Genomic DNA, 20,625 nt, shown 5'->3' on the forward strand with positions numbered 1-20,625 from the left:
AGCGACGAATTTCAATGCAAACTCGCACTAAGCACACAAAGCAATTTAAAAACTGTAAAAATGAAACAAGTGAATATTCTCGTCGTCCTCACATTTATTTAATGCGTCGTTAGCAAGTACGCCGTATTAACACATACTGTAGTTTTAACATTTATACACATCTATTTACATGAGAAAACGTTTCGAAAACGATCACAGAGGAGGTCTATGTGCTGGTCGTGAAGAGGTCACATTGAGTCACTTATTAAGCGAGGTTTAGACTAGCAATAAATCTTGCAGAAGTTCGCTTGCCACAGCTATTTACACAGTGGTAAACAGCTTGCGGAAGTCAACTTCTGCAAGTTTTATTGCTAGTCTAAACCTCGCTTTAGTCATGGCGTATGCGGTAAATTATCGTTTGGATATCACTGACATACTATGGAGGTGTCAGGCTTGAGAAACCAGATCTGGCTAGCCTGATATTGTGGATTAACCTAAATAATAATAAATAAAATATACTACTTAAATTAATACCTGCTGGGCTAAGATGCGGGCCGTGATAAAATTTTCTCAATGAAGTCACGTCAAATGTATGGGCTTATCGCGTAAAATCGATAAAATGCCTCGATATGCTTTTATCACGGCGTGCATCCTAGGCCTACTGGCCATGGTTGGGATCAGGTATAATACAACAACATCAAGTCAACTGGTTGTGTGAGGAAAATTGCAAATTTTGATGCAACGTCAAAATTGCCTGATATGGCTAGATTAAAAAAAATCGAATTGTCAAAATTATTTCCTAGAAAGAGAATTAACAATTATAATCTGAAGACAATATTTTTCCTTGATACCTTTTCATTAGGAAAAATGAAGTAGACTATAAATTTTATCGCCAAACTTAAATCCATTTGCATACTGCGGCGGTTTGCACAAATGACAGCATATTGAGCTAAAAACTGGCATCTTATTTATTTGTAATAGGTGCTATTTTACGACAATATTTTATAGTCTGATGTGCTGTTATCTGTTCAGTTAAGACCGCTCTCTCATTACGCAGAAATAAATAAGCTTAACCCTCAAGCAGGCAATGTCCTTATGAACTCTATTGCCTTGTGTTAAGGTCCGAAACCATTAAAAGATTTTAACTTGCATGTCCGATTGAAGGTTACCTCATTTGAAAAAGGCATATAATAACAGTAATCATGTTAAACGTGACACTAAAGATATATTATAAGCAAAATCTTGATAACTGTTTATTATAATGAGTACTAATAATGTCAACCCACATTACGATCAGCACGGATAGCATATAAACCAAATATATATTATTTTCAGTAACTAAAAATACATAGAAATGCTTAAATAGTTAACAAAATATGAGTAGTAACCAAGATCAACATAAGACGGTTACAAATTATGTTTTAATACTACGCATATTAAAAAATAATATAAGCATAAGCTCATAAGTTGATTGAAACAACATTTCTCGATTTTTAACATCAATATTCTAAAGACATGAAATTCATGAAATATTTCATCTTAGCATCTTCCAGCAACCTGTGTGATTGCCGGCGGTTGTGGTGATTAATTTAAGATAATTATAATATAATCGCGCTATTCTTTAATAATGAAAATTGATTTCACAGACTATATTAATTATTCAGGATAATTACAAATATTTAACAATTTAATGTATGATCAAAAGTTAGCTCTAAGTAACCAAGGCCAGGCCTGGCTCACTCCGCGCGGTACATCCGATAATTACCTACAGCGAAGCACCCCGCCGGCGGGTATTATATCAGTCGAGTGTCACGCGCGCGCCCGTCAGGACGCTGGCGTGCGTTGTAGTACCTAATTCTATGATCGAAGTATTATTTAAAAATGGACATAAAGAGAAAGAAATATTATTGTGCGGCGTTCGGGTGTTTAAATTCGAAAATAAATCTACCGGATTTATCTTTTTTTTCGCTTCCCAAAGATGCTGAAAGGTATGTTGGCCATGTAGGTAATCAATAATTCTTAGGATAGTATAGGAACCTAACCTACCATGACTACTGCTCAGAATGCGTTCGTTCGTTTCAGCCAAAAATGACGTCCACTGCTGGACAAAGGCCTCTCCCAAGGTTTTCCATAATCAATGCGTACTTACCTACATACGTACCTCATTACAAATAAGTAGATTAATTATTTTTTTACTAGACACTACTAGACAGCAACCCTAACAGCGTAAGAAGAGTTCAGAGGCACGCGATAGAAAGAGACAAAACTTGTAGGTGAATAAAATTGTAGGAACTTAGTGCTGTGCGAGCTGAATTCCACTGTATCGCGTCGTAGCAAGACTCGCATTTATTTAAATCGTCTTGCGGAGTAATCCTTCTGTACCTGTACTATTACTTATTCTGTGCCAAGGCGTACAATTCATAACCATAAGTTTAACTTTCTTTACAATCATTAAAATACCTTTATAATAAGAAGAATGTTTGCAGGGCATCTAGCAATTTCTATGCCAGCCCATAAAACATAATGTCTGCAGCCAATAACTATTAAAGAATTGCACGATTTAATATTATTATTTTATGCTTTAGAGATAACACGCAATTTTTCTTTCAATTTTATATGAACAAGAAAGAACCTTGCATCACCATATCACCAAAAGATAATAATTTTAAATAAATACTATTATTAAATCGTCGAGAGAACATATTATTGCAACTTCCAAAAATAAATTAGATAATATTTTAATGACCAACAAAATCTCTAAACCGTGACATACACATTGTATGTTAAAACATGCGGGTAAATAAAATATATCTCATGTACAAATGTAAACAGGAAGGGAAATAATCTTAATCTTAACCTAATAATTGCCCTAAATCAATAAAATAATTACATGTACAGTCGACAACACATCAAGTTGTAAATTTTTGTTGCAAAATAGCCTGTGTTACAACGAGACAAGATGCCACTGTGTTTAGGTTGATGTGCTGTCGTCCGTACCTTCTTCACCCAAAAATAATGCCTGTCTTTTGTTTAGGGTCATACATGGTATAAACCAGCAGCATCCTGTGATCAGCTAGCTTTGACCAAGTTTATTTGTATGCAAAGTTTGGCAAAGATTTCAGTGCAAACTTCTTTTCCAAATGCACATTATGAAATGATTCAAAATAGTATATTTTTATACGGTATTGCCTAAATAAGTGACGTCATCATAAACTCAGTAGTCCTTATTTGGTACCACCAATTATGAAGGCATCGATTTGAAGTTTCTGCAGCTAATGGATCATTTTATTAGTCGTGTCTTTCTCTGAATTACCAAGTCCTTTTCTTGACAAGAATTATTTTCAGGAAATACAAATCAACCAAGCAGATATATACAAAGGAAAATACAGATACCCGTAACGCTTAATAACTTTTATTTTTCTCAACATGGGCCCGATTCCGACTGTTATTCCACTATAATATCTAAAACTTGAAACGTTCGAAGAAAGCAAAAATAAACTACTGCTAAACAATGTTGCTAAATAAGGATTTTATATTTCAATTAATCATCGTTGAAATATCGCGAAAACTTAAAAGAAAGCACTACAAGTTAGGAAAGGAGTTTTTAAAGATAGAATAAACCAGAATCGAGCCCAGTGTTGCGATGCTTCGTGATTGTCTCCGTATTCACCTAATTGAAAACGTTTCAAACATTCGAAAATAATTAACATTCATGGACCCCACAGTGGTCCTTACATTTTTGCCGATTTTTTACCTTTGTCAATAGAAATCATCCGTGTCATTGTTTGGTCAATATTAACTACATTTAGCTTGATCCTAAAAACTTTACACAAAAAACTTTTGTGAAGATTTTTAAACCGCTTTCAGTTATTTTAGAGTTTCGTCAACGAGCAACATTTTTACCTTTACTAAGGCTTACGTGGGAAACATTATGGGTCAATGACCACAATGTACAATATCCAAGTATGTTGTTCGTTTACGAATAACATGACTCAAAGTGACACTATAATTTTACATATTACTAAACATGGAATAATGGAATTGCCAGGACACTCATAGTTACGCAATTGATCGCAAAGTTAACAGTTAAATACATTTAGAAAAAAGCTTTAACACCAATGTGAAAATATGGAAATACGTAATTATTAATGCCTTTTTATACTCTCAAAACAATGCATACAACATCCAATACATTGCACAAGTAAATATTCAAGAAGAAGTACAAGAGATCTTTTATGAATTATCAAAATGTTTTCAAATTCCAAATAAATTCGATCCATACTTGGAAACCAAGATCTTTTTGATACAATTGGACACCATACTATTTACACATTCTTGTATACGATTTTTAATAGATGTTGTATTTTTCGTATACATTTCATGAAAAACCGGATTTTTAAGTCATTTATCTTAGACAATTTGTAATCAATACACTAGCAAATGCGAAGTCAGTATTCTGTACAGCTATGACATCGATATAGGTATCTATTTTACACATGGAGACGACCACTAGCTTTAATTTACATCAAAAATAGCACAACATATGCATACTTATTTTTGTATGCAAACAAAGCAGGTATTTGACTGCAATCACACCTGATGTTCAATGAGATGCTGTCTAGGTAGGTATACCTGCCCTGTAAGTGCAAATTCACTCTCATTCTTTATTGCAGCTGACAATCTTCTTTAGTTAAATGTCAAATGAATGCTCTATTACTCAAAGAAAGAATAAAAATACTACAGCTTTACTTTAGAGACTGTAACTCTTGCACAGTTGGGATCTCAAGTTTAGTTGTAAAGGTTTAGATTCTAAACCTTCACAACTAATAAACCCTAACTGGAAAAGGCTAAGGGATGATTTATTTTAATATCTGTAGCGTAAAGATATGATTGGAAGTTATCAATAAACTTTACCACTTTCCGTGATTTTGTAATAATACTATCGATTCTATCTAATTTTTGACGTCAATTTCACAATTTTTTCATGTATTTATTTACAAAATATTTTGAAGAGACTTTAGATATTTGACACTCAACAACTAGAAAGTAAAGTAAACATCTTAAAAAAGTAATAAATATTTATGTATTGACGTAACAAATTATGTAAATGCTGCTTAGTATGCATATGCTGTGCAGGGCTAAGCGGGTTCAGATATTGCACGAATACCTTTTGCGCATTATTCACTAAAATTGAAAAAATAGATCGTTACAAACTTATAATATAATGTTTAAAGACGAACAGCCGTCAAAATATAATAATTAGTCAGTCTTCGAAGACATTCGAAATCCCTTTCCTACGAAAACAAGTTTTAAAGTTATGAAAAACTCAAAAAACGTAATACAATGCCTTGGTGTATTATATTTTTTTGATGGAATCACCAATAATGGAAAATACCTACGTGTACACAAAAAAAGATGTTGAATTCACTATCCTCTAGTTTTTTTTAATCTATTTGTCTTTTTTTACCAACTGTCAATTTCCATTTCTGCTGAATGAGGGTTCTCGCGTATGAAAAATCCGCCAGATGGCAATACGTAGACGCGAGGTCCAAATGCTCCATTATTGGTTATTTTTGACATGACATTGGCAGATATGTCAAAATCCACCAATCACGCAGCAGTCAGACCCCACATCCACGTCCCGCCATCTAGCGGATCTTTCATACGCGGAAACCCTCATTTCATCGCTTTTCCCCAATTTTTTTATAATTTTTATGTTTTTATTTAATTGTGTATTCAAATATAATGAAATCATCATAGCAAAATTGTGCTTTACCTCATTTTAATAGGGTATAATCTGGTTTGCGGTAAAATTACGCCAATTTGGTGATTTGTGAAACATAAGTAGGTAACAGTGAAAAATAATTTAATTATTAGAAAATCTTTAAAAAAACTTTGAAAGGGATTTCTTTATAAAATTGAAAGATAGTATTCTCATAAATTTTTCCTAAATTGGTACAAGTTTGTACAAACTGCGGACTAGATACCGATACAGTCGCGGTCAAAAGTAATTCATCATAATATGCATTTTTGTTCAAGCGGCCATATAAACATCGGTTTAGGTACAGTCAGCCTAAGATAATGTAAGAATGCTAGGGTGTTGCATAATTTCTTAATAAGGAATATGTCCTAAGAAATATTGCACAACAAAAAGGAACAATTTCATATATTTTTACACAAAATCTAACCCACGACTACTCTTGATAGGCTCGTATTCGAAAACGACACTCAAAATTGTTTTAGCTTATATTCAAGACTGTGATTGCTTGAATTTATTCTAAAGAGTGGAGATATAAGAAATTGCTCGCCAGCTAGGTTGTAACTTGAGTAGATGAGAATTAAGAGTATTAATGGATAGACCATTGTACACCACAAACTCATAAAAATAGGAGATGTTTGTACTGGTTACTTGCGCACAGTTAGTGCAACCTAACACGAAAGGCACACATCAATCAACATTAAAAAAAACTTAATTAACTTGTTAGAAAAACTTGAGTTTGAGAAACTAAAATTAATAATTATTATGACAGAGTTTGAGTGTCATTTAAGAATGGCCCTATTGAGCTAGCTGCGTACCTCGCTGGATTGCGACTCTCCCTCCCACTCACCCGTATATCTCCCCCCGTCCGTACCAAATTCGAGCGTCGACGTGACGTCACGGCCGCCAGAGGTGCGCAGGTTGTACTATTACACACTTAATGAGGGATTTCGCGTTTGAAAATCCGCCAGATGGCAACACGTAAACGCAAGGTCCGAATGCTGCATGATTGGTTATTTGTGACATGACATTGACAGATATGTCAAAATCCACCAATCACGCAGCAGTCAGACCCCACATCCACGTCCCGCCATCTAACGGATCTTTCATACGCGAAAACCCTCATTGAGACTTTCATATTTTCCAAACAACACCCAGTTCTCAAGGCTGCCTGTACCGTTACAAATTGAGCTTAATTTTTATACGACACTTATTAATCGAGTAAACAAGCACATACCGTTTGATGATATAAGTAGTCAAGCTCGGTTACCTTATGATATAGCCTCGTGGCCGCGACTGTACTGATGGTTTCATTCGTTCGGCATTTTGCTCTTGCACAGCTCCAATAGTTCGGACAGTTGGGAGAACTTTGTGCACGCTTCTTGGAGCATGTTTCTGAAACAACATAACATTTATCATGTATATGTATAGTACATAGCATAGCACATAACTGAGTGGGCTCTTGGATAGAGGAACGGTGCAAGAGTGGTGTTTTTGTTATGTCAAACGTCAGTGAAACATGATATGTATGCCGTGACAGCTCTGTTACGTCACAACTTCACAAGTTACCCCTCCCACAGCGTTCCATTACCATAGGAACTTGTATAATTTTGCGATATACCTGTGTGCTTAGTGCGAGTTTGCATTTAAGGTCGTCGCTAGCGAATGTGTCAAACAAATCTATGAAGATTTTAGTCAAATACCTGCCTTGTTATGCATTAAAAAAAAAAGTTCTTGAAAGTATCCACTAGGGACGCTGTACAATCTGTCATACATTTAATGTATTTTTTTTACGCAGACGCTAGCGACGACGTTAAGTGTAAACTTGCACTAAACCCTCTGTAATAGTATCTAGGTTTTATTTTCTTATTTTGATAAAGAGATTGGTTGCAAAAAAAATCTTGGGAGGGAATAAAGATGTCATAATTTGTTATGTCATAGAGACATCTTCCACAAGTTCAACGTACCTGCAAGAGTTGCAAAATACCCTCAGGCTGTCCTTGTCTAGCGCGCTGGCGTCTTGCCGCGCGAGAGCGAGACCGCTGCGGAAGGCCGCCTCCAGTTGATCCAACTGATGCTCGCCGATCTCGCCTTCTATGCTGAGCGCTCTGCGGAAAAAGGATTATACACCGTGTTACTTTGCATTCTTGCCATATTCACAGAGATAAAAGTAGGGAACAATACCTATTATTTAAGATAAACAAGAGACTCCCATAAAGAAAGTACACTAAGATTTTAGTAAATCTGGGGGCACGGCAGTGCCCCCGCCAAGTCGAGCGCGAAGCAAACACTGCCGTACCATCCTTTACTGGAACCATTTCGCCGCATTTTCAGGCCTCTATTTGAGAACCTCTGGATAAGACCAGAACGCAGAAATTTTCGTCATCTAGTAAGCTATAATCACATACTTAAAATCCAAAATTTCAAGTCTGTAGGTCATTTAGTTCCGAAGTTAAGCGAAAGCAAAGTTTCGCATTTACGACACTCACTCACTCACTGATGATCATCAAAATAGAACTAGTACTTCCCATAAACTCAGAGAGCTGAAATTTGGTACAGAGTTAGGGTTTAATGGCCACATAAAGGGAAAACTATAAAAACTAGGAAAATCGAAGATCTGGAGTAACACCACATTCATAATCAATACTACTCCGGCACCGTGGTGTTCGCCTGTATCGCTCACCGCTAGATGGCGCTAGCACTAGCAAGCGGTGTCCAGATCTTTTTCCTTTCTAGAGCCCCCCGTCGATGAAGTTGAATGTTGTGTAATTTGACTAATTTGCATTTAGTTGATTTCGTTTATTATATAAATATAAATGTCAATAAAACGACGACTTTAAATAATTTTGCCACTTTCTACAAAAAGAAGTGAAATCCCACCAAAAACATTCTGTAAAAAACTAGCCAAGTCTCGATGGAGCTGCTTGTTTATCTCTAAAAAGTAATGAAATCTAGACAAAGTCGTGCCAAGTCTATGGTTCCTTACTGCAATTTCTTTATTATTATAGTTAATGTTGTGTGACTTGGCCGTTGAACAATCTTTATTTAGATAATCATACATATTAAGTATTATTGAAATACGCAGCTTTATTAAACCTACAATTGACTGGTTATTGCTGAATCAACGTTTTCCAAGTGGCAATTTTCCATCGTCAATGGGTAGCAGTTCTGGCGACAGATTGGTGCAATGGTGTCATGGAGCACCTGGTTTTGTCACCCTTCAACGGCCAAGTCACACAACATTAACTATAATAATAAAGAAATTGCAGTAAGGAACCATAGACTTGGCACGACTTTGTCTAGATTTCATTACTTTTTAGAGATAAACAAGCAGCTCCATCGAGACTTGGCTAGTTTTTTACAGAATGTTTTTGGTGGGATTTGGTTTTTCAGTACAAATTGGAATAAACCCATTTTGTCTCGCACGTTCTACAGGTGCAAGTGGAATAAACCTAGTGGGCGTGGCCTAGTTCTTAATAATCTGTTGTTTTATGGCTCTGGGTACCAGCCTTTTTATACAGTCATAATAATTATTTTAAAATACTCTTCAGTTGATTTCAGATTTTCCTTTCTACTTTACGGGCTTAGGACCGTCAAAAATACGTAATAATTATTAGGGTTTTAATTATTTTTAACATTGTACCCTATTTTTACAAATTAATAAATTAAGTATGAAATGAAATCACCTTATTCACAATTAATTATTTATTTATAAGTTCCTACTTACAAAAAAGTTTACGTACTGCGAAGCAAGTGTTCAAAGTGTCCTCCTTTCTGATGAAGGCAGAGTCTGGCACGGCGAAGCGTAGGTTTTTCGCTTTAGTTTTTGCTTTTTGCAACACATAAACGTTTTGTCTCACAGTTTCACTAAAACAATCCTTTCATGTAACGCGTTTACACTGTTTATCTCTTCTGCGCATACCAGTCGTTTCAAGTCACTCCAAAAATCCATTGGTGTCAGGTCCGAGGATCGTAGTGGCCAAGCTACTGGACCACTCGTCCAATCCACTGTTCACCAAACGTATTATTCGCGCACTTGACGTCCTTATTGTGGGGGTGCACCATCCTGCTGGTAGTGGAGCATTTGGTGTAACGCTAAGGGTACGTCATCAAGCATTTCGTCTAAGAAGTCGTACACTCCAAGCACCATTTTGATTAAATTATTCGTTGTTTGATTACACTTCAGACATTTTTGTATTATTTTTAACGTGATTTGTGATTGATGGATTTCTCAGTTTTTTACAAGTGTCAAAAAGACATTTTAAAGACAATAGATTGCAATAGATATTTAAAAATACAATAAAAACTAAAAAAAGTCTTCATCGCCATCGCCAACAAGTGATGTGCATGCGTTACGATAATTAGTGATGTGTTTAACAGATTGTCGATAAAATAAAATACTCATGATTTAAAAAAAAAATTTCGGGCATTATTTTTTTACGGATTTGTGTTCAGTATCAGTAATATAGTAACCTCTGTAAATATGGCAAGAATGCAAAGTAACACCCTGTATGAATGCCTGTATAAAGCCTGGTCCGTGAGCACTTAGAATACCGTCCAATGACCCCAAGCTACCCATCCCTATCGCTCGCGCGTAATTATATTGCTGTCGCGACTGTGCGACGCGCGCCCGCAGTGAGTGTGCGAGCGCGACAGAAACATAATTACGCGCGAGCGGTAAGGATGGGTAGCTTGGGGTCATTGGACGGGATTCTACGTGCTCACGGACCAGGCTTTAGCTGTTGTGAAAAGGAATTGTATACATACAACTCCGGCCAACATACTGACGGCCGATGGGGCAGAAAGGTTCTGGAATGGAGGCCGCGTGCAGGAAAACTCAGCGTGGGACGTCCACCTACAAGGTGGACCGACGACATCGTAAAGGTAGCAGGGAAGCGCTGGACGCAGACCGCTACCAATCGATCAACATGGAAAGCATTGGGGGAGGCCTATGTTCAGCTGTGGACGTCCTATGACTGAAATGATGATGATGATGACATACAACTCAGATTCCTTTTCAAGTGACTGAACAACTTGGGTGTGCATAAAAAAAAAAGAAACATCCACGATTCACTCGCGTAAAATGTGAAAATATCTCCGTTCTTTTCAGCGTGCCACTTAGTGCCTCCGAATTATCAAATAAATAGTTGCAAAAAACGGTTCTGTTTGACGTGACGGCGACGGCATCACGCATCTCTTTTATCACACAGTGTTGCTGCTAGCGACATCTTGCTCGCTTAGGCCTCAGCCTCGAGTTAAGCGGGCAGCGGGGCGGGAGCGGCGGCGGCGCGGGAGCGGCAGGATCTTATGCGTAAAATCAAATAGACCGGTTCTCGAAAACAGCGGCGCGGGAGCGGGCAACGAGCGGGCAGCGCACTCCTTCTTTTGCCCACAATAAATCGAGCGTTAGGAATAAATTTGAATCGAAATAAAATTGTCGCCGTTGTTCAAACATTTCGTTTGCGAATAAAAACAAATATCTCCACAACACAACCCCGAACACAACACTTCGCCGCTAAAGCGCCGCGCGAGCTGCCCGCTTGTTTCGAGAACGGGTCTGCGTTGCCCGCCCCGCTCCCGCGCCGCCGCCGCTCCCGCCCCGCTGCCCGCTAAACTCGAGGCTGAGGCCTTAGCCCTTTGTTGCTCTTTTCCGCTAGGTTATATTAACTTTGATGATGATGATCCATCCGACCGATTCCGGCCATGGCGACCACTCCGACTCTTAGCCGTCTTGGCGGTGCTGTGGTAGGGCCCAAAAGATAAGGAGACATGTAAAGTGCCCCATAAGGGCTACCTTTTCTTTTTTTATTATTTTCTATTGACGTTCATAAGCCCCAGAAGGGGGAGAACTGTAATATATAGGGACAAGGACGAAGAAAAATAACTTGTAGGGAGTCAAGAAGTGTGGCGCGGTGGAGTGCAATCTGCCGTAGGCAGCCGCAATTCCAGTATAACCGCAAGGTTGGTATGGCCATGGGTGGTGGTGGGTTGACGTTCATAAGTGCCACTTGTGGTCTAAACTGAATAAATAAAATTTGATTTTGATTTTGTGTGTGTGTGTATGTGTGTGTGTGTGTGTGTGTGTGTGTGTGTGTGTGTGTGTGTGTGTGTGTGTGCATGTGTGTGTGTGTGTGTGTGCGTGCGCATGTGTGTGTGTGTGTGTAACTTTATGGCGCGGCTCACCCGCTGAGAGCCCGCGCGAGCTGCTGTGCGCGCGCGGCGAGGTCGCGGGCCAGCGGCGCCAGCGCGCCCGGCTCCTCCGCCATCTTGTCCTCCAGGCTGTGCGGGATGCCCAGTCCACTTGATATTTTGGCACTGCAACGACACGCGCAAAATAAGATCTCTAGTCTGAACCATAAACATTGGCATTATTAATTACTAGCGACCCGCCCCGGCTTCGCACTTGTGCTAAGTAAACATGTAAACCTTCCTCTTGTATCACTCTATTATTTATTAAAACGCATGAATAGTTTTAAAGATAGGCAGGCATACATAGGGACAGACAGCGGAAAGCGACACGTGACATTGGCCTAATCGTGGTTCCCAAAACTTTGGAAAAGAAGACTTTTGCAATAGAATATTGAAAGCTTCACACGTGGTATTCGCGGAATCTTTCTAAACTCCAAATTATTGCTATTAAAATAGAAGATCCCACCAAAAACATTCTGTAAAAAACTAGCCAAGTCTCGATGGAGCTGCTTGTTTATCTCTAAAAAGTAATGAAATCTAGACATAGTCGTGCCAAGTCTATGGTTCCTTACTGCGATTTCTTTATTATTATAGTTAATGTTGTGTGACTTGGCCGTTGAAGGGTGACAAAACCAGGTGCTCCATGACACCATTGCACCAATCAGTCGCCTGAACCGCTACCCACTGACGATGGAAAATTGCCACTTGGAAAACGTTGATTCAACAATAACCAGTCAATTGTAGGTTCAGTAAAGCTGCGTATTTATAATGTATGATTATCTTAATAAAGATTGTTCAACGGCCAAGTCACACAACATTAACTATAATAATAAAGAAATCGCAGTAAGGAACCATAGACTTGGCACGACTTTGTCTAGATTTCATTACTTTTTAGAGATAAACAAGCAGCTCCATCGAGACTTGGCTAGTTTTTTACAGAATGTTTTTGGTGGGATTTCACTTCTTTTTGTGGAACGTGGCAAAATTATTTAACGTCGTCGTTTATCAACATTTTTTTACGATATTAAACACAAATAAACTCAACGACCTTTAAAATGGACAACGAATCAGATTGTTTTTAATTATAACATAACCTAAGCGAACCTTACAGTATAATAAACGAAATCAACGAAATGCAAATTACACAACATTCAACTTAATCGACGACTTTCTCTAGAAAGGAAAAAAATCTGGACACCGCTTGCTAGTGCTAGCGCCATCTAGCGGTGAGCGATACAGGCGAACACCACGGGGCCGGAGTAGTATTGATTATGAATGTGGTTACTCCAGATCTTCGATTTTCCTAGTTTTTATAGTTTTCCCTTTATGTGGCCATTAAACCCTAACTCTGTACCAAATTTCGGCCCTCTGAGTTAATGGGAAGTACTAGTTCTATTTTGATGATCATCAGTGAGTGAGTGAGTGAGTGAGTGTCGTAAATGCGAAACTTTGCTTTCGCTTAACTTCGGAACTAAATGACCTACAGACTTGAAATTTTGGATTTAAAGTATGTGATTATAGCTTACTAGATGACGAAAATTTCTGCGTTCTGGTCTTATCCAGAGGTTCTCAAATAGGGGCCTGAAAATGCGGCGAAATGGTTCCAGTAAAGGATGGTACGGCAGTGTTTGCTTCGCGCTCGACTTGGCGGGGGCACTGCCGTGCCCCCAGATTAGCGAATCAGTGAAATTACGGTCCAGAGTAGTCGAGAGTCGTAAGGTAGTTTACGCAATAGATCCGATTTCCATAATCGGATGTTTCTAGTTAGTTTTATTGTTATTGAAGTTGTCTTGTAATTTTTGGTACTCAAACTACTTGTGTTACTTCAAGTGTGAAAATGGGTATGACGCAGAATGTGCACTTCGCAAAATAAGCACTTCAAAAAATGCGCACTTTTCTATACAAATGTAAAGGCTGAAGATTTGTTTGTAAAATGCTCATTTTGCGAAATGCACATTCTGCGTCAGACCTGTGAAAATATAGCTAAAACGCTTAGGTAAAAGTGTTTGTAATGGAAACGTTCTATCCCTAGTGCCTCCGTCTTGTTATTTGACAAGCAGAATGTTTTGTCATAAGAATCAATTTGTATCATAAGTAATACCTTAACATACACTCGTATGGTAAAGCGACTGACAGACGCCTCACTATAATTTAAAATTGAAATCGACACAAAACAAGGGCACCTTCGTACACCATTAATAAAACATGGGAATATTTTACCCCAAACAGTATGACCGTGAGAGATACAACAACAAAGCATTGCTCAATGTTTGCATATTTTATGTAAAGATCGAGATTATCATTCGCATCTTTACTTTGTCGCGCACAAAATGTATATGTACATTTTTTTGACATGTGGTTGACATACAATTTTCAAACTGGAAATCATTGAAGGCCTATGTTCCACAGTAGACGTCCTGTAGGTAGTGAAAATGATGGCGTTTACATTTTTGGTACCATATAAAATCAAACTTTATATTCCTTATTCCTATTAGTTCAGTGTGGGCGACACAATGCAACATTCCTATAATAATACAACTATAGATAGTTTCATCCACGAAGACGCGCCCCACCATATTTCCGTGAATGTTTGAGTGTTATCGGTACACGCTAAATATGAGTGCACACGCACACTACATTAATGACGCTCAAATTGCTCGGATCAATCTCCCCGCACCCCGCGCTTCCCTCGGCCAAAAATTGGGGGATGAAACGATCTATATGCATTAAAAGAACTTCAACTCACCAATAACTTGAGAACACCGTCCACAGTGCTTCAAAGGCGTTGATGACGCACATCTCTCTGTCCCTGTCTACCGGCACCGAGACTGGTGGCGTCTCGCTCTCTCGCGAGATCCTTTCTACCGTCCGCTTCGCGAGCTCCATATATTCCGGTATGATCTGGCACTTAACCGCCACTTCCAGACAGAGTTCCTTGAAGTTTGATACTTCTGATTGTGACAGCGATGACGGATCTGAAATAGTGGGTTATAACCTGTATTAAAGTTATGAAAGTTAGCAGTCGTTAGACTTAAGAACAGAGAATCATCTGAGTGTCATTTTGGTAACACATACACTGTGAGTATGATTAGAATAAAATAGAATGATAACTGAAAATAATATAAAAATACATTTGAATACAGAATAATAGGTTTCCTACATTTGCAAGTAATCTACGTAAACACCCTAGATGACCTGCTTCAGACGCAGAGGTCCCGGGTTCGATTCCCAGTGGGGGCAGATTTTTCTGTTCGGTTTGGTTGGTGGTAGGGCTTGTTTTAAGTCCGCCAGGTTAGCTACCACCATCGTACCTAAGTCTGTCGCCATAACAACAATGTTAACAGCATAGTTGTGTTCCGGCAGTTAGAGGTAAGATAGCCAGTTCCTCCGTGGTTGAGGATTCCGGGTGAAGCTCGCTTCCACCTTCGGCCTGATCATCACTTACCATCAGGTGAGATACAGGCCAAGAGTTTCCACGTTGCGGATTAAAAAAAAGACATAATATTTTAATTGTCTGCGCGTCCGCTAGACTCCAGGGCGCCTTGAACACACGTGCTGCCATAGAGACTATCTATCTAAAGCCCGGTCTGTGAGCACGTAGAATTTTGTCCAATGACCCCAAGCTACCCATCCTTATCGCTCGCGCGTAATTATATTGCTGTCGCGACTGTGCGACTGGCACCCGCAGTGAGTGTGCGAGCGCGAAAGCAACATAATTACGCGCGAGCGATAAGGATGGGTAGCTTGGGGTCATTGGACAAAATTCTACATGCTCACAGACCAGACTATACCTACCTTTGCTCTGTATAGCCCGCAGTGCGTTGCTCAGCTCCGCTATGAGGTGCTCGATGCGCGGGAACACCTCGCTGAACACCGCGACCCAGTGCTTGAGCAAGCATTGAAGCACGTCCGCTAGACTCCAAGGCGGCGCCTTGAACAGCACGTGCTGCCATAAGTTGTTGTATTTGGCCCGCATTTCGTTCTGAAATTTAAACTTTTGTTATAGTATGACAGTTGACAAGTATGTCTATTGACTTGAAGAGTATCTATAAAGTACCATCGCCGAGCACGTAGAATTTCGCCCAGTGACCCCAAGCTACCCATCCTTATCTCTCGCGCACTCACTGCGACCGCCCGTCGCACAGCCGCGATAAGGATGGGCAGCTTGGGGTCATTGGACGAAATTCTATGTGCTCGGCGACCGGACTTTAGTGTAGTGTACCTCTAGAATATTAGCTAATAGTTGGTACAGCGCAGTTTGATGGCACTGCAGTTTCACGCACAAGTCGGGCGCGCGAGGCTGCGGCCTGTGCACTATCAGCGGTCGGAGTTCATTCAGGCTGATGCATTTCACGCCGTTGATGACCGCCTTATTGCAGAGGTTCTTGTCGTTTGACAGCAGGATCTGGGATTAACAAAAGATAAAAAAAACATACTTAATAAAGGTGGCAGGAAGGCGCTTGATGCAGACCACTATCGACCCGCCTATCTGGAATTATTAGAGGGCTATTTTCAGCTGATATGACGATAACAAAGAGTTTTTACTGAGATAAAGGTGACAACAGATGAGAGCTAAAGAGCATCCAGGATGTAGGCATGCATTATTTATCGAATCAGGTCAAGTAAGCGTGGGTATTGTCACGCAAATAGCATTCAGATTTAATTTGCATGAAGATATTTAGACTTTTTCTCTGTGCTCCATTGAATCGTCTCCAACTTTAAAGATCCATAAAGAGCATCATATTAACGTCAATCTGACCAGCATGGTTTGGCCATGTACACTCAAGATTAATTAATTGAATATGAATAGAATTTTGAGTGCTTTTAGAATAGGATATCAATCATTTGTCAAAACCTAAGGAAGTATATACAATATATTTTCTTCATGTCATTCAGTAAAAAAAATGAAATTTTGTAGAAAGTTTTGTACGTTCTTACCACAGGTTTTCCCCTTTCCGACTGCTGGAGACAGCAGTTAAGTATTTCGTCATCCGGGATCTCACAGGGATAGATGTGGGAATTCGCGTCGCGGAGGGACTGCCCTGAAATAAACGACTTTTGTAACGTGCATCGTAAACAAGAGAAGAGGTTCCCAAACTTATTTGAGACGCGCCCCCTTTCGACTATACAAAAAATTCCGCACCCTCCCCTTCTCCAGTCAAGGTTATTCATTGGTCATATCGAGCAGTCTGGAATGCATTCTCTCAGCGGTCGCAGGTTTTTTATACTTAAGTACACATATATATGGCCCGCGCCCCCCTTTAAAGGTCTTCGCGTGCCCCCCACTTTTGGAACCAATGAACTAGACTCTAGTTTCGAAAACTTCTAGTTACTAGAGGTTTCCAAAACTTTTTGTAGTCTAGCCTTTATCTATTCGAATCGGTGATATCGTAATCTTATGCAGAAAAACATCGATGTTTTGGCTCTATCTTTCTCTCTGATGGTGACATAATGAGTGACAGAAATAGCCAGAAAAGGATGTTTTGTAGAATAAAAAAAAAGGAGTAGCTCAAAATATCGGGATATTCAATGGAATAAAGATGAAAATAAAGTCTTTACATCGCACGCGCAAGTCTTAGATAAGTATGGCATTGAATTATTAAAGAACACAAATGAATTATTTTCTTATGTTTGCTGTATTAGGTAAGACCTATCCTAGAATGTTATCATGCACAGCACATTTACTTCAAATCAACAGACTAAACAAATAGCACATGCTATTATATACTGGTTTCCCAAAAATGATAATTAAATAACTAATTCAACAAATAAAGAATGCAGAATAAGTTTACCTTTGATACGGCTGCTCTCTGGCAGAGATTTATACAGGTAATCCATAGCAGACTTGGCCCGTTTACATATTGCCCCAGTCCCATTGTTATTGTCTTTTAAGCGGTCCAACTCATTGATCACTCGCCATGGCACTAGCAAGGTTGGGTGTTCGCTATACCCTGGGGAAAATTATTGTTATAGTAATCATTAAGCCCTAAGCACAGCAAAATGGAGATAGATGATTTTTCCTATAAGAATTCATACATAGCAATAAACTCAAAATTCTGAAGTAATTAGTATAAATTATGCTTACCTTTTATATGTGAATTCACCACATTTTTTATCACATCAAGTTCGTGTATAAAAATGTTTGTATCAACCACTAAAACTAGATTGTCATTGTTACTACCTACATTGTCTTTTGTATATTGTACTGCTGGTACATTTTTTATTACCTAGAATATAAAACACAAAATAATCAATACAAGAGGAATATTAAGGATATTATTCCAAATGTTAAAACATTGTCTTACCTCTTTACAGTCCACATCCATAGCTTCACCTGTATAAGATGCTTCATTTGTATATTTAATATCTTTTGTATATGCTATTTCTTTACTAATATTTAAACTATCATGTGACGTATCAGACTCTGGCTCATTACTCAACCTTGACCGCAATGCTTCCATTCGATCTTTAGCCGATGAAAAAGTTTTGATCGGTGTCTCTTTGCTGGCCACTTTGTAGGACAACTTAGATTTTATAGCCGATACTAATTTACTGGCTTCTGAAAACTGTGGTGGAGTGGCAGGATGTTTCATAAACGGATACTCTGCTGTTTGATTGCAAATGCCCTCTTCTATGTCTGCAAAAGTATCCTTTTGCTTGGGTTTATTGCAGTATTCTTCAGGCAGCTGAGCTTTCATTGACGATATAATTTTGTTAGCAGCGAAAAACTGTGATGGTGATGGTATTGATTGGAAGCTGTCGCTGCTCGGTGACTGAGTGTTGGTGGAACATTTTGAGTCATTTGTATTTGGACTTTTGAGTTCTGTTTTCTGAACTTTAGCTTGTGGTTCTGTTTGTGTGTGTGATGCATTTGGAGATATTCGTTTATTGTTAGCTTTAGAGGGAGATTTCTCATTGTTGTGGAATTCTTCTTTCTGGGTATCAGCTGCTAGTTGGGCTCGGAGCTGGGAGAGGCGAGAGTTGGCACTGTTCTTGGGTGTTGTTTTCAAAGCTTCTGGTTTGGGAGGACTCCCTTTTTTATGGGAGTCAGGAGGTTTTGATGGGCTTGGCTTTTTAATGGGAGTTTTAAGTTTTTCTGGAGTGGGTGGTGCTGTAACAAATATGGTTTTTAATGGGTTTAACTAATCTAGGCACTACTTACTTATAAATAGATATACAGAATACTAATCATAAACATATTTCATTAAACACAGTACATAGCCTTGTATGTGCTAGAAATTCAGAAAAGTAATTTGCTATTATAGTGGTAGTATTTTTTATTCCTTTGGTTACTTTTCCATCTACCCACTAAAGTAAAAAACAAATGGGTGTTTGATCAAAATACCTTCTTTTTGTTTCTTCTTATTTGGACTCCCTTCTTTACCATCACTGTGCCTTTTCAGATTCCTTCTTTGGGCTTCTTCTCGCCTGTTTTTCTCCGAGAGACTGATTTTCCTCTTTCTTTGCTTGTCAACCTTGAAAAATATTGTAGGAATTATTGATTATCCACATAGGTAATTCAAAATTCAATATTTTCATCAAAATGCATAGTGGGCTATAATATCACTGTTTAAACAAGAGCAATAACACATAAATATATTAAATTGAGTAGTAATTGTACGTAAACGCAAACATTTTTCAATAAATTACGAAACAAACCTGCGGTTCATTCCATGAAGATTTCCCCGTTCTCCTATTGAAGAAATACTTTCTCCCGGGGGTATTTTTAGATATACATTGCACCCAACCGTCAGGTAACTTCTTGGAATCATTATTACCTGGATCCATGGCTATTTACATGAAAATAAACAATGAAATGCATTTACACTTTGTAAAGAAACAATTCGCCCGTTTGACAAAAGGTAATGATTTTTTTTNAACTCTCATAATAAGGAACACAGAGATAGAGGAGAAAGAAAACTTTCTCATTAATTGTAGATTAAAAAACCTAATAGCTATACATTTTCAATATTTTCTAATATTTTTAAGATCATAACCTCACACAATGACACAATAACATTTTTTTTTTTTTGTTTCGTTCTTTCCTCTTGCAGGAAAAGGCAAAGGCATTCGCCATACAGCCAAGTCTTCAGTTTGTATTCACGGAGACGGCGCGAGAGAGAGGAAACATTTTCATTTTGAAGCCGACTGAGTAATTTTTTTTTTTTTCCCTTCAACTTCGGCATTGAATTTCTTCAAATTTCTTCTTTAGTGGTAACTAAGAACTTGTATAATGCTACGAAACAGTTTTCATTTTTGAGAAGATCAGGTAGAGAGCGCGGGATGACTTCTGGTTCTTTATATACTTGTAATAAGTCTTCTATCAAAATGAGTCTTTGGAGTGAAAATATAGAACACTCGAAGAATATGTGATGGAGGGATTCATTAGCTTGATTGCAGAATGAGCATGATGGGGAGGTGATCATGTTCATCCGGTGGAGATGTTCATTAAATCGGCCATGTCCAATTCTTAATCTTGATATGTAAGAATAAAACTTTCTGTTCTTATAGGTTCCTTTTGTAAACCAGGGCTTTCCTATTCCATGGTTAATCTGGTGGTACCATTTTCCTTTAGTTTGAATACTTTCTTGCCAATGGTCTAGCCATTTTTTCTTCATTAATTCTTTTAAAAGGGTTGAACAGTCTGTAATTATGATATTTTGATCTTCTTAGAGTTAACTTTTTTTAAATGACAGTTA

The 20,625-nt window shown here is 38.4% G+C and overlaps 1 protein-coding gene across 1 annotated transcript; it reads right to left on the reverse strand.

Moving 5' to 3' along the window:
• Window positions 1–6,830: 6,830 nt before the first annotated feature.
• Window positions 6,831–19,787, reverse strand: Swt1 (Swt1 RNA endoribonuclease). The gene is made up of 12 exons (XM_028317227.1): window positions 19,586–19,787; window positions 19,272–19,401; window positions 18,232–19,037; window positions 18,012–18,153; window positions 17,719–17,877; window positions 16,865–16,968; window positions 16,149–16,331; window positions 15,722–15,908; window positions 14,673–14,901; window positions 11,921–12,052; window positions 7,705–7,845; window positions 6,831–7,132 (listed from the first exon to the last, which is right to left on the reverse strand). Exons 1-12 carry the CDS (start codon window positions 19,712–19,714, stop codon window positions 7,048–7,050), a joined length of 2,427 nt encoding a protein of 808 aa, XP_028173028.1. The 5' UTR covers window positions 19,715–19,787; the 3' UTR covers window positions 6,831–7,047.
• Between the last annotated feature and the right edge of the window lie 838 nt (window positions 19,788–20,625).

Source organism: Ostrinia furnacalis, unplaced genomic scaffold (genome assembly GCF_004193835.3).
Source record: "Ostrinia furnacalis isolate ACB-3 unplaced genomic scaffold, ASM419383v2 OfSCF6084, whole genome shotgun sequence".
In the NCBI taxonomy this organism is placed as follows: Eukaryota; Metazoa; Arthropoda; class Insecta; order Lepidoptera; family Crambidae; genus Ostrinia; species Ostrinia furnacalis.